At 31.2% G+C, this 15,579-nt stretch overlaps 3 protein-coding genes across 6 annotated transcripts in view; 2 read left to right on the top strand and 1 right to left on the bottom strand.

The window, feature by feature from the left end:
- The window catches only part of LOC101893473 (stress-associated endoplasmic reticulum protein 2), a 95,911-nt gene that overhangs the window by 52,351 nt on the left and 27,981 nt on the right, over positions 1 to 15,579 (bottom strand). The window lies entirely within an intron of this gene.
- On the top strand, positions 1,741 to 6,070 carry LOC101893918 (N-alpha-acetyltransferase 60). Of its 4 annotated transcripts, none has more exons than XM_059131892.1 (7): positions 1,741 to 1,895; positions 2,103 to 2,408; positions 2,789 to 2,927; positions 3,227 to 3,391; positions 3,459 to 3,679; positions 3,743 to 3,857; positions 5,631 to 6,070. In XM_059131892.1, the coding sequence occupies exons 2-7, from the start codon at positions 2,392 to 2,394 to the stop codon at positions 5,760 to 5,762; spliced, it is 789 nt and encodes a 262-aa protein (XP_058987875.1). In that variant the 5' UTR covers positions 1,741 to 1,895; positions 2,103 to 2,391; the 3' UTR covers positions 5,763 to 6,070. The 4 variants fall into 4 exon arrangements, with proteins under 4 accessions (XP_058987875.1, XP_058987874.1, XP_058987872.1 ...); XM_059131891.1 differs by having other exon boundaries at positions 1,746 to 1,998; XM_059131889.1 differs by having other exon boundaries at positions 1,746 to 2,028.
- LOC131806843 (N-alpha-acetyltransferase 60-like) lies at positions 6,972 to 10,879 on the top strand. The gene is made up of 5 exons (XM_059131630.1): positions 6,972 to 7,091; positions 8,027 to 8,200; positions 8,268 to 8,488; positions 8,552 to 8,666; positions 10,440 to 10,879. The coding sequence occupies exons 1-5, from the start codon at positions 6,972 to 6,974 to the stop codon at positions 10,569 to 10,571; spliced, it is 762 nt and encodes a 253-aa protein (XP_058987613.1). The 3' UTR covers positions 10,572 to 10,879.

Here is a 15,579-nt window from a genome sequence, read left to right as displayed (position 1 = left end):
TTTTTTATTCAAAAAAATGCACAAAATTAAGTTAAAAAGAAAAGTATTGTTTTTAGGGGTAGCTTTGTTCTACCTTCTGTAATTGTGCCATGATTGGAATCACAGTTCTACCATGGGTAGAACTAAGAAGGTAAAGTCTTGTGTTTACTAAAGTCATATGTTTACAATTTTTTCGAAATTATTCATTTAACAACATATTATTGTCAAAATTTATATTTACAAGTCCATTGTATACACACAAGTCAGAGATGGGAACCTTTTTTCAATGCAGTGAAATTTGACAATTTAAAAATAAAGGTACTACTGTAACAGTACGTTTATTTTCAAATTGTCGTTGTTGTAAAGGATTTAGAAAACCCAGTCGGGTTAAATTGTCAATTCCATTGTATATACCTCATATGAATCTTCATAACCAAGGTTAACCCGGACAAAATTCTCTAACTTAAACATGCCTTAAGTTACAGAAAATGCAGAGATGGGTATACTTATTTGAAATGACTTTACCTTCTTAATTTTATAGAATAGATGATAGAAATCTGAATTTTCTTTCAAAAATATGATACAAGTTCTTCAATTTTTATAATTCCATGGCAAACTGGCTAATATCTTTAATATGCGGCCCGCAATATACGTTTTTTCCTATTTTGAAAATATTTAGTTTTTATCATGGTAAAATTAAAAAGGTCATTTCAAATAATCATTCGCATTTTTACATTTTCTGTAATTTACCTTGTCATATTTTACTGCATAGAAAGCAGGTTCCCATCTCTAATTTGTGTATGTACAATGGATTTATAAACAAATATTTTGACAATGAGATGTGAAATGAATAATTTTGAAAAAAATGTAAACATATGATTGCATGACCTTACCTTCTTAATTCTACCATGGTTTTTATTCTCAAAACAATAAATACTTTCACAAAACAGGCAGAATTCGGGCATATTCAGAAAAAAAAAAATTCTAATCAGCTGCTAACTCTACCTTACCTTTTCGCTGCACGATGGTACCTTTTGGTACAAAAAAAGGCAAGGTAGAGCTACCAGCTGATTCCAATTTTTTCTAAGTGTGCCCGACTTCTGCCAATTTTGTGTATGTTTTGAAAAATAAAAACAGAATATTTTCAAAATCAATGATTGCGAGACGCGCTTTAAATCCATTCGCCAGTTTTGCCATGGAATTGAACTGTTTGCCATTGCCATGGAACTGTTTAGATCACATTTTTGAAAGAAAATCCAGGCATTTAATTCATTTTCCCGCTGTTTAACTGATTTTAAAAATGCGGAAAAATAGTGAATAATTTGAGAGAAAGCGGACTTATGTACTTATTGTATCATGGTATTACCCACATTTATAATAACATATTTTCCATATTATTTTTTTTAATTAATTTTCTTATTAAATTTAACTGCATAGAATGGATTTGTGAATAACAATAAATTCACTATCAAAATTAAAAATATCTATGATAATTGACCATTCACAATAAATTTAAAGTATATATCCCATAGATAAATTTATAGCAATTCTTCAGTTAGTGTTACCGGACATAATTTTTTATGTCTTTTTTACGTACGTCTACGCACAGATTTTCCTTAATAAATGAACAATCATAGTAAATTTACTACGTAAAACATGTGTAAACTTATTGTGATTAACACGGTATTGCATCGAAAAACAACTCTTATGTAAACACTCTATTAGCGTATTCTTAGTTCCCATGGTTCCTTTGGCGAGAAAATGCCTTTGAACTAGTTTGATCCGGAACGACACAACTCAAGTTTTTGGGTGTTTGGTTGGTGTTTGACGAGTGTGTGCCTACCATTATTTAATTGAATTCAATTAAAAAACGTACACAATTTACGCAAAGGAGAAAATAACAACAAAAACAAGCTGTGAGGAATTTGATTTATTTTGCTGGAATGAGGATTTCTTTTATTGCTCTGGAAATTAAATTTAATTGACTCTGAATCGGAGGAAACAATCGAACAAATAAAAGTTCGTTGGAAGAAAGCAAAACAAATTGAAGTTGGTCGAAAAAATGTTGATTTCTTTTAATTTTATGTGAACACCAAATATTAACTAATTACGATTATTTACAGACGTCCCCCAACGCATTTGCAGTTATTATTGTTTATGTTAATGATTACCTGGTAGGCCTGACTATATACAGCTGACGGCGGTGGTGGGTGTTATGTGGAATCTTGATTGACACTTGATGGATATCGAAGCACATCATACTTGCTAAATTTGAAGATGTATTGCCTTTGTTCTGTAAGGCATACCCAATGTTGTAGACTGCCATTCTCGAAGCGCTACTGAAAGGGCGTAAAATAGACACAAAACAAATGTATATTCAAGCGCACACAAGTTATTTTACAATTGTGGAATATGGCGCAATTTCATTTGTAAGTATGGGCCGAAAAAAATATTTTAATTGGAAATCAATTTTGAATTGCTGACAGCCTATACTCCATGCTGCAATTTACTAAAGCACGTATATGGTCAAGCCAAACCATTGCCTAATTTTGCGTGACTCTTGTCTCTTAATAAAATTTTCATTGCCAAGGGTTGGCACTATGTAGCTGACCAAAAAAACTTATGTGCAAGAGGTCGTCTATGAAGGGGGTGGGGATTGTTGTTTGAAATGACACATTTATTTCGATAGTGATTCTAACTAAAAGTTCTTATCTTACCAAAGTAAACGTCATGATATTATATATGCATAAATAGGTATATAGCTGTTTTTATTTTTTGTTTAATACATATTTGCGACCTTTTTTTACAGATACTCTAATAGCCACAATAAGCATAGCACATCTTCTGAACCAATCATCGATGTAAATCGGGTTGACAGTGAGCATGTTCCGCTTTGTTCGGTTAACGATGTCCAGTTGCGGTTTTTGGTTCCAGATGACTTGGCCGAGGTACGTTGTGTTTATAGAACGGAAGTAACTACGCCTGTGATAAAAAAATGATAACATTGTAATTGCATTCGTTTTGTTTTAAAAGAGCACATACGTTATTTTTATCATTGCCATGCTTATTTTTTTAAGCCACAGTGCAGTGCGCTACTATAGATTTTAGAATGTAATATGAATTACCATCAACCTTAGATTTGTTTATGATCTTAATTACTATGCTTTCAAATAGAGATTGCACTACGCGCATATTTTCTTATTCGATATCTACATCTTTTACTAATTTCTATCCACATTTATTACAGGTTCGAACGTTATGCCAAGACTGGTTCCCCATCGACTATCCATTATCCTGGTATGAGGATATAACTTCCAGTTCTAGATTTTTCTCATTAGCTGCTGTATATAATTTAGCTATAATAGGATTAATTGTAGCTGAAATTAAACCATATCGAAATCTAAACAAAGAGGTACAATTAACAATGTTTTTACAATACGTGCATGACAAAATAATATGACATCCTTTTTTTACTACAGGATAAAGGCATCTTACCCGATAATATGGGTAAAACTGCTGATATTGGATATATTTTATCATTGGGTGTACATCGAAAACATCGACGAAATGGTATTGCATCGTTATTATTGGATGCTCTGATAAATCATTTGACAACGGCCGAAAGACAGTCGGTAAAAGCAATATTTTTACATGTGTTAACTACAAATCAACCTGCCATATTATTTTATGAAAAACGAAGGTGTGTACACTATTGTAAGTACTTAACCTTTCGAATTTAGTGTTTAATATTTTTTATTTTCAGATTTAGTCTGCATTCTTTCCTGCCTTACTACTATCATATACGGGGCAAAGGTCAACGTGATGGTTTTACTTATGTAACCTATATCAATGGTGGTCACCAGCCATGGACGTTATTATATCCTTTTCAAATAATATCTTTACAGTTATTTCTTTTCGATATTTATATAGGTTGCACAAACTTTTTATGACCTCCATCCATCCTATTGTGTGGGGGTACATTTTGTTTGTTTCTTCGTATATTCATTGTTGGTTTCTCCAAATTGATTGTTCCAACACATTTAAAAACATGTTGCTTAAAAAGGTATATGTACTGTTCGATTTTGTTTTGCAGATTATTTAAATGCTGCACCTTAGTTTGTTGCCCTTTCCTGTTCGATTTTTTTGCAAAATAATAGTATAGTTTCATTTTGTTGATGGAAAACGTATTTCGGCGTGGAGTTATACAAATTCGCTTTCATTATTGGCGACACACTTAATTCAGTTCAGTACTGTATTGTACAAAAATTATTAATCAAGTACTGTACAAAATATGGATGTGTTGCTTTATTGTGTATTCTTATGTTAAGGGTCTTATTGAGTAAAAAAATAAGCCCCTCTAATTTTCCAATAAGAATTCTTAAAATACTGCAACAGACCGACTGGTATCGAACGTTATTTCTTTAAGAAACCTAATAGGGAATATGAACTCTCAAAATAATAATTTACGAATTGTTATAGCGAACAGCAGGTGAAGCTGCAATAGATCGAATGGTTTCCGGCATAAATTTAAAGAAGGACAGATATGTAGTATCGTGAGATATTTTTGGGTGGGAAGGGCAAAATTCTCTAAAGGACTTGAGTACATTACTATCTCCTTGCCGATGTTGTGCCTGAAAGAAACGTGTTGTGTTGATGTTTATTTTTCAAGTTGTTAGACGTCCAATTGACACACAAAGAAAAAACCTTTTGGAAGCTTTCATGATAGCAGCTGAAGTCCTGGTGGATGTGTGGCAGAGACACACAGCAGTAACTATATATTCAGTAGTACAACATAATAGAATGAATGACAGCATCCTGTTCTCCGCATGGAGCTGATCGTTTTACTACGTTGGTAAATTCTTGCAATACGTGTCGCTAAGGAAGCTAGGCAAAATATCTAAAAGGGATGGAATTGGTTTTATATGTCATTATTAAAGTCTCCTTATCTTTGCTTCAGGAGGTGTTAGTTTAGGTTTAGGAACCCGTATACAAGCATTAAATTTTTGGTCTCTTAATTTTGGTTTGTACTGTGGAATGACACGAATAAATTTGTGGCGTGGATTGTGCATCTTACCAAAGTAAGTTGTGCCATCTAATGTGAGAATGGACCAGTTTTGGGCATACCTTGCCAAAGTGCTGTTTTCTGCCGTTAAGATAAAAGCCAAGAAATTTAGGACTAAATTGTCTATGTTTCTGATTGGTCTGTCTATGTCTCCGATTGGATAGAAATGAGTAATAGGGAAAATCATAAGGGTCTTCCCTTGATGGATCCATCTCTTCTTTTATTTGTTTATAAAATTCTTATATATTTGTTGCTACTGTAAAATTTATAATTTGATATGTTTACAGTTGTGGTTGTTATAGAATTTTTATAGCCGAAAGTCCACAGCCGAGCAGAACTTTGGTTGTCCTCGATAGTCATGGTTGACCCGACTGTTGTGTAATTTTTAGAATCGACGAATAAGAAGATGAGAATAATAATTTTGTTCCATTTCGAAACAACGGATATCACGCACAACATTGGAAGAAAATTCAATTTTTTTATTAAAAAAATCAAGAATTTTTTTGTTATAAATATCACCATGAAACGTTCATTAAATTATTTTGTATTTAATTTATATTTCCTGATTGTTCCTTAACTCCTTAGCACAGATCATATTAAAGATTATGCATCGAAGTTACGACACACCGGCGAAGTTTTCAAATGGGTCTCGACACGTGTCAGACAAGTGGTACGATGGATATGCCATAAAACTGTATCACGATTTAATTTTGCCCATTAAATGCAACGAACCCCGGAGTATGAATGATGGACCCAGCAATATGGACACACAATTCGAGTATGTTTGCAGTGTCAATATATGCAAAAGAAAGCCGAAATTATGTAAATGTATTACAATAGATTACAGACTAACTACAAATATATCATGTATAATATTCTTATTAATTTTTTTGCTTAATATTAAATTATTTAAAAACCTATTTATTGTTGAGCATAAAAACCGTATCTACAATATTTCGACCAACTGAGAACTCCCTGTAATCATTAATCAAAGATAAATTCCAAATTATATATTACTCATTAATTTAAGACAGCTTAGTTTTCCATTTTTAATTAGGTATGCACAATCAATTGTAACTTGTCCCTCCAGGGACAGGTTGGTAGTATTCGAAAAAAAAACACACATTTTTCTCTGATTTATGGTGATATTATTTTGTTCCAATTTGATTAAATCTTTCTGTATTATTTGTTTTATAATTTTTTAACATTTTTTTGTTTTTAGATCATTCTATTTTTTCTATTTTGTAAATATAATTGACTTTTATGACCGTTATTTTCACTTAGCCACTGTATGTATACAAATCATAATGTGAAAAATGTTCATAGTATTAATGCTACACAAAGCGCATACCAGTAGGTATGCTTACAAACCAATCTAGTTACCAAATAATAAACTGAATTATTAATAAAAATAATTACACAATTTTAGTCGATTATAAGATAAGACAATTTTACACTTTGATTTCGTTTTCATTTCGTTTTATATTATATAGTATTTTTTTATCTAATTATTCTTTTTGTGATTTTATGTATGACTTAATTGTTTAATTATTTCGCATGTTATGCTCTCATTAGCTAATTGTAAACAATTTTATTTTCAATAAAAGAAAATAAATTTTAAAATTGTGTTCCGTATCTTTAGTTTATGAATGGTTCTTACCTTAGGTACGAGGTCCGGTCAGACGTTTGTCTTAGAAGTTTCGCCAGTCTGTATCCAGCTGCTGTTACAATTCATATCAATTTATTTTGCAATACAAATATTTATAAAACAAAAAAATTGTACGGACATTGGAAGCCATACACATGCCTTCCTTGCGTGGAATATGAACAGACGCATGATATGAAAGAGTCAAACTATGCAGGAATATTATGGACATTAATAGATATTTAAAATGATGTTACTTTTCCGCACATACTTTGAATGCCGATCATGGCTAGGCTATTAATGAAAAATTATAAGGAACAACTACGGCAAGATTTGAGTGCGGCTCTGGCATCCCTTTATGATGTGTCACAAAATATACCATGTGAAGACTTCAAGCTGCTCAAGGCTTTGTAAATTTTAAAAATACAATAATTTGAATTTATTTCAAATTTGGTTTCAAAACAACTGCAATTTTTCGACGTAAATGAGTAACAAATTGTACAATTTTGTGATAAATTTAATACCCTACTATTTTAGATTCAATCTTCTGGAATAAACCCGAAATTTCATTTTTCGGGTTTTTTCCTAAATGAGAATTTTGTTAAAAAAAAATATAAAAATAAATAAAGACAACAAATGCATATTTAGAAGTCTATTTGCCACTATAAGACTCCAGAACAGAGTTGCAATTCTTTGAAGTTGAGCAACCTTTCTTTTAGGGCCATGCATGGTAGAAGAATATAGGTAGATCATGGCAGAAGAATACAGGTAGATGCATCAACGCTTGGGAGCATTGATATGTCAAAAACATTTAAATGTTTTTTCAAATATAAGTAGATTTTTATATGTTTTCTTATACTACGTCAGTCGGAGGCTATTATAATTCACGTTTTTCAATAATTTTTACAAATTTAAATAATTTTTCATTCAACATTTTCAATTCCAAAATTGGTTTGACAGTTCATTGTCCCAGCAGCTGTGTCGACGCGTCTACCTATATTCTTCTACCATGAGGTAGATGTATCAACGCTTGGGAACATTGATATGTCAAAATTTTTAAGTGCTTTGTCAAAAATAAGTCGATTTTTATATGTTTTCTTATACTACGCAAATCGGAGGTTGTAATGATATGTATTTTTCAACAATTTTTACAAATTTCAATAATTTTTCATTCACGATTTTCAATATCAACATCGGTTTGACAGTTCATTTGAAAAGAAGTGTTGACCTTTCATTTAGTTATCGCGTTTTTCAATTATTTATTCAAAATAAATGCAACGTGTTGTTTGATTTTTTTATTGTTTTGATATTAATTCTGACATTTCAAGCCAAACAGGTAGACATCTATACTTGCAATTTTTTCAAAGTTGACCTACCTTCTCTTCATACCATTATCCTGGTATGAGGATATAACTTCCAGTTCTAGATTTTTCTCATTAGCTGCTGTATATAATTTAGCTATAATAGGATTAATTGTAGCTGAAATTAAACCATATCGAAATCTAAACAAAGAGGTACAATTAACAATGTTTTTACAATACGTGCATGACAAAATAATATGACATCCTTTTTTTACTACAGGATAAAGGCATCTTACCCGATAATATGGGTAAAACTGCTGATATTGGATATATTTTATCATTGGGTGTACATCGAAAACATCGACGAAATGGTATTGCATCGTTATTATTGGATGCTCTGATAAATCATTTGACAACGGCCGAAAGACAGTCGGTAAAAGCAATATTTTTACATGTGTTAACTACAAATCAACCTGCCATATTATTTTATGAAAAACGAAGGTGTGTACACTATTGTAAGCACTTAACCTTTCGAATTTAGTGTTTAATATTTTTTATTTTCAGATTTAGTCTGCATTCTTTCCTGCCTTACTACTATCATATACGGGGCAAAGGTCAACGTGATGGTTTTACTTATGTAACCTATATCAATGGTGGTCACCAGCCATGGACGTTATTATATCCTTTTCAAATAATATCTTTACAGTTATTTCTTTTCGATATTTATATAGGTTGCACAAACTTTTTATGACCTCCATCCATCCTATTGTGTGGGGGTACATTTTGTTTGTTTCTTCGTATATTCATTGTTGGTTTCTCCAAATTGATTGTTCCAACACATTTAAAAACATGTTGCTTAAAAAGGTATATGTACTGTTCGATTTTGTTTTGCAGATTATTTAAATGCTGCACCTTAGTTTGTTGCCCTTTCCTGTTCGATTTTTTTGCAAAATAATAGTATAGTTTCATTTTGTTGATGGAAAACGTATTTCGGCGTGGAGTTATACAAATTCGCTTTCATTATTGGCGACACACTTAATTCAGTTCAGTACTGTATTGTACAAAAATTATTAATCAAGTACTGTACAAAATATGGATGTGTTGCTTTATTGTGTATTCTTATGTTAAGGGTCTTATTGAGTAAAAAAATAAGCCCCTCTAATTTTCCAATAAGAATTCTTAAAATACTGCAACAGACCGACTGGTATCGAACGTTATTTCTTTAAGAAACCTAATAGGGAATATGAACTCTCAAAATAATAATTTACGAATTGTTATAGCGAACAGCAGGTGAAGCTGCAATAGATCGAATGGTTTCCGGCATAAATTTAAAGAAGGACAGATATGTAGTATCGTGAGATATTTTTGGGTGGGAAGGGCAAAATTCTCTAAAGGACTTGAGTACATTACTATCTCCTTGCCGATGTTGTGCCTGAAAGAAACGTGTTGTGTTGATGTTTATTTTTCAAGTTGTTAGACGTCCAATTGACACACAAAGAAAAAACCTTTTGGAAGCTTTCATGATAGTAGCTGAAGTCCTGGTGGATGTGTGGCAGAGACACACAGCAGTAACTATATATTCAGTAGTACAACATAATAGAATGAATGACAGCATCCTGTTCTCCGCATGGAGCTGATCGTTTTACTACGTTGGTAAATTCTTGCAATACGTGTCGCTAAGGAAGCTAGGCAAAATATCTAAAAGGGATGGAATTGGTTTTATATGTCATTATTAAAGTCTCCTTATCTTTGCTTCAGGAGGTGTTAGTTTAGGTTTAGGAACCCTTATACAAGCATTAAATTTTTGGTCTCTTAATTTTGGTTTGTACTGTGGAATGACACGAATAAATTTGTGGCGTGGATTGTGCATCTTACCAAAGTAAGTTGTGCCATCTAATGTGAGAATGGACCAGTTTTGGGCATACCTTGCCAAAGTGCTGTTTTCTGCCGTTAAGATAAAAGCCAAGAAATTTAGGACTAAATTGTCTATGTTTCTGATTGGTCTGTCTATGTCTCCGATTGGATAGAAATGAGTAATAGGGAAAATCATAAGGGTCTTCCCTTGATGGATCCATCTCTTCTTTTATTTGTTTATAAAATTCTTATATATTTGTTGCTACTGTAAAATTTATAATTTGATATGTTTACAGTTGTGGTTGTTATAGAATTTTTATAGCCGAAAGTCCACAGCCGAGCAGAACTTTGGTTGTCCTCGATAGTCATGGTTGACCCGACTGTTGTGTAATTTTTAGAATCGACGAATAAGAAGATGAGAATAATAATTTTGTTCCATTTCGAAACAACGGATATCACGCACAACATTGGAAGAAAATTCAATTTTTTTATTAAAAAAATCAAGAATTTTTTTGTTATAAATATCACCATGAAACGTTCATTAAATTATTTTGTATTTAATTTATATTTCCTGATTGTTCCTTAACTCCTTAGCACAGATCATATTAAAGATTATGCATCGAAGTTACGACACACCGGCGAAGTTTTCAAATGGGTCTCGACACGTGTCAGACAAGTGGTACGATGGATATGCCATAAAACTGTATCACGATTTAATTTTGCCCATTAAATGCAACGAACCCCGGAGTATGAATGATGGACCCAGCAATATGGACACACAATTCGAGTATGTTTGCAGTGTCAATATATGCAAAAGAAAGCCGAAATTATGTAAATGTATTACAATAGATTACAGACTAACTACAAATATATCATGTATAATATTCTTATTAATTTTTTTGCTTAATATTAAATTATTTAAAAACCTATTTATTGTTGAGCATAAAAACCGTATCTACAATATTTCGACCAACTGAGAACTCCCTGTAATCATTAATCAAAGATAAATTCCAAATTATATATTACTCATTAATTTAAGACAGCTTAGTTTTCCATTTTTAATTAGGTATGCACAATCAATTGTAACTTGTCCCTCCAGGGACAGGTTGGTAGTATTCGAAAAAAAAAAACACACATTTTTCTCTGATTTATGGTGATATTATTTTGTTCCAATTTGATTAAATCTTTCTGTATTATTTGTTTTATAATTTTTTAACATTTTTTTGTTTTTAGATCATTCTATTTTTTCTATTTTGTAAATATAATTGACTTTTATGACCGTTATTTTCACTTAGCCACTGTATGTATACAAATCATAATGTGAAAAATGTTCATAGTATTAATGCTACACAAAGCGCATACCAGTAGGTATGCTTACAAACCAATCTAGTTACCAAATAATAAACTGAATTATTAATAAAAATAATTACACAATTTTAGTCGATTATAAGATAAGACAATTTTACACTTTGATTTCGTTTTCATTTCGTTTTATATTATATAGTATTTTTTTATCTAATTATTCTTTTTGTGATTTTATGTATGACTTAATTGTTTAATTATTTCGCATGTTATGCTCTCATTAGCTAATTGTAAACAATTTTATTTTCAATAAAAGAAAATAAATTTTAAAATTGTGTTCCGTATCTTTAGTTTATGAATGGTTCTTACCTTAGGTACGAGGTCCGGTCAGACGTTTGTCTTAGAAGTTTCGCCAGTCTGTATCCAGCTGCTGTTACAATTCATATCAATTTATTTTTCAATACAAATATTTATAAAACAAAAAAATTGTACGGACATTGGAAGCCATACACATGCCTTCCTTGCGTGGAATATGAACAGACGCATGATATGAAAGAGTCAAACTATGCAGGAATATTATGGACATTAATAGATATTTAAAATGATGTTACTTTTCCGCACATACTTTGAATGCCGATCATGGCTAGGCTATTAATGAAAAATTATAAGGAACAACTACGGCAAGATTTGAGTGCGGCTCTGGCATCCCTTTATGATGTGTCACAAAATATACCATGTGAAGACTTCAAGCTGCTCAAGGCTTTGTAAATTTTAAAAATACAATAATTTGAATTTATTTCAAATTTGGTTTCAAAACAACTGCAATTTTTCGACGTAAATGAGTAACAAATTGTACAATTTTGTGATAAATTTAATACCCTACTATTTTAGATTCAATCTTCTGGAATAAACCCGAAATTTCATTTTTCGGGTTTTTTCCTAAATGAGAATTTTGTTAAAAAAAAAAAATATAAAAATAAATAAAGACAACAAATGCATATTTAGAAGTCTATTTGCCACTATAAGACTCCAGAACAGAGTTGCAATTCTTTGAAGTTGAGCAACCTTTCTTTTAGGGCCATGCATGGTAGAAGAATATAGGTAGATCATGGCAGAAGAATACAGGTAGATGCATCAACGCTTGGGAGCATTGATATGTCAAAAACATTTAAATGTTTTTTCAAATATAAGTAGATTTTTATATGTTTTCTTATACTACGTCAGTCGGAGGCTATTATAATTCACGTTTTTCAATAATTTTTACAAATTTAAATAATTTTTCATTCAACATTTTCAATTCCAAAATTGGTTTGACAGTTCATTGTCCCAGCAGCTGTGTCGACGCGTCTACCTATATTCTTCTACCATGAGGTAGATGTATCAACGCTTGGGAACATTGATATGTCAAAATTTTTAAGTGCTTTGTCAAAAATAAGTCGATTTTTATATGTTTTCTTATACTACGCAAATCGGAGGTTGTAATGATATGTATTTTTCAACAATTTTTACAAATTTCAATAATTTTTCATTCACGATTTTCAATATCAACATCGGTTTGACAGTTCATTTGAAAAGAAGTGTTGACCTTTCATTTAGTTATCGCGTTTTTCAATTATTTATTCAAAATAAATGCAACGTGTTGTTTGATTTTTTTATTGTTTTGATATTAATTCTGACATTTCAAGCCAAACAGGTAGACATCTATACTTGCAATTTTTTCAAAGTTGACCTACCTTCTCTTCATTGTACCATGTGTGTACCTATTGTATATCAAGCAATGGAATTAAATCACAAACTGTCATATCGATTTTGAAACTAGTATTACAATAGAGTCATATCAGCTGGGGTTTGCTGCTACCTGTAATAATTATATTGAGCTAAATCGATATGTTCAGTCGATCATAGTTCAATGGCTCATAACTATGATTAGATTGATTATGATATAAATATTGGCTCTGTTGCATACCTGCAAGAATTTAGAACTTTTTACTGCAATTTTCCCGTATGATATCGAAAAAATCATGGTACAATGATATAAAGGTAAACTCATTTCAAATAAGCATTCCCGGCTCTGCACTTTCTGTAATTTACCTTGATAAATTTCAATGCATAAAAAACAGTTCTCTTCTCTGATTTTGTATGTATACAATGGATTTCTGAATATAGATTTTGACAATTAGATGTTGTCAAATCTATAAATTTGAAAAAATATAAACATATGATTGCATGACTTTACCTTCTTAGTTTAAAAATTAAGAAGGTAAAATAGTTTCAAATAAGACTATCCATCTCTGCATTTTCTGTAATTAACCCTGTCAAGTTTCACTGAATAAAAAACAGGTTCCCATCTCTGATTTGTGTATACAGTGGATTTATAGATATAAATTTTGGCAATGAGATGTAGTCAAATTAATAATTTTGAAAAAATGGTAAACATATGATTGCATGACTATACCTTCTTAATTCTACCATGGTTTTACCATGGAAAAAATGCAAAACAGGTACTGTAACCTAGCATATGTTATAAGAAACTAATAAAAAATATATAAATCGTTGTTTACATCCTAATTTTGGAGGAACAACTTGAACAACTTAATTGAAATATGGTTCGGTTCTATAGTTTCTTAATCAATAGTTCATATCAGTTCATTTACAGAAATCTTTCATTTTAGCGATGTTCAGATGCGCGCAACAATGGTGTTGTGTCTACGAAAATAAACACAAAATGAATTATATATTGGATTTTTGAAAAAAAAAAAACGATGCAACCAATTGCCAAATAAATTTAATAAATAGTATGGATGGTTGGATTTACGGTTGCCACTGAGTAAGGAAGTGTCTACCATAATTGGTTTAAAAATCTTACCAAAATGTTACCAACTTTTTAAAGAAGAACAAAAATATGGTGTTTTTGGGAAAGGCAAGAAGTCAGTACGATTCTCACTCGCTTGACACTTATAGAGCTTGCTCTTCACCAAAGTCGTCATATCAAAAAGCTAAAAAATTATTCACTTGACAACATCTCATTGTCAAAATGTTTATTTACAAATCCATTGCATATGCAAAAATTAGAGATTCCTCGATTGAAGGTAAAGCGAAAGGAGTGAAATCTAAGGAAGTACGACAAAATATAATTTTGACAATTAAGGGGCAGCAAACAAAAAATTTTAATCGTGTTTGTATGACATTACCTTGGTAATTGTATCATAATGGCAACACTGTACCAGTGCTAGGCGCTCAAACCGAAATTTGTATTTCATTTTTTTTTTCATATTTCATGTGTATTAAATTATTATAATTTTATTTAAAATTTCCTTCTGGCGAACTCAGGATTATCCTCCATATAATCAACTAGTGCCCGCAGCTGTGTGGTTGATTTTTTTTTTCGTGCTGGAATTGAGGAAATAAAAAAATTATATTTGTTGTTAACATATTATAATTGTATTTATTATTTTTGGAACAACTCTAGTTTGGTAAAAACTATTCGAACGAATTTTTTCCCAGAGGTAGGTATTTTTACACTGATTCTGGGAAACTGTTTTTTTCTTGGGGAACGGACCCGGCCATAACTCCTTAAATATTGAGTTTTCGGCGTTTTTAGCTATTATTTGTGATCACTTCTTTAAGTGTGAATTAATAAGAATTTTAAAATGGCCATAACTCCTTAAATATTGAGTTTTCGGCGTTTTTAGCTATTATTTGTGATAACTTTTTTAAGTGTGAATTAATCAATATTTAAAATGGCCATAACTCCTTAAATATTTAGTTTTTGGCGTTTTAGCTATTATTTGTGATCACTAATCTACGTACGAATTATTAAATATTTTAAAATGGCCATAACTCATTAAATATTGCATTTAATTAAGTGAGTTTTCGGCGTTTTTAGCTATTATTTGTGATCACTTGTTTAAGTGTGAATTAATAAGAATTTTAAAATGGCCATAACTCATTAAATATTGCATTTAATTAAGTGTGAATTAATCAATATTTAAATGACCATAACTTCTTAAATATTGAGTTTTCGGCGTTTTTAGCTATTATTTGTGATCACTTTCTTGAACAGAAAGTCCGGGTTCAAGACCCGGCCTGGACCCGGATAAATACAATATGTTTATTGTTGGAAAGCTTATGAAAATACCTATCCAACAAGTGGTCACAGGTCAAATGATCGATTTTTTGGACCCGGATTTTTTATAAAACCCCCAAAAAGTCCAAAAATGGCCCATTATGGGGGTGCTGAGATGCATCAACGCTTGGGAACATTGATATATCATAAATGTTTAAATGTTTTTTCAAAAATAAGTAGATTTTAAAATATTTTCTAATACGATGTAAATCGGAGATTGTTATTTCCATGCAACAAGTTGTTTTAATTTATTCAATATTTTTCCTCATTATTAAAATCAGTTAAACAGCGGGAAAATGTATTAAATGCC

Source organism: Musca domestica, unplaced genomic scaffold (assembly GCF_030504385.1).
Source record: "Musca domestica strain aabys unplaced genomic scaffold, Musca_domestica.polishedcontigs.V.1.1 9, whole genome shotgun sequence".
Classification (NCBI taxonomy): Eukaryota; Metazoa; Arthropoda; class Insecta; order Diptera; family Muscidae; genus Musca; species Musca domestica.
The sequence above is the reverse complement of the archived record's forward strand: the minus strand, read 5'-3'. Positions and strand labels throughout refer to the sequence as shown.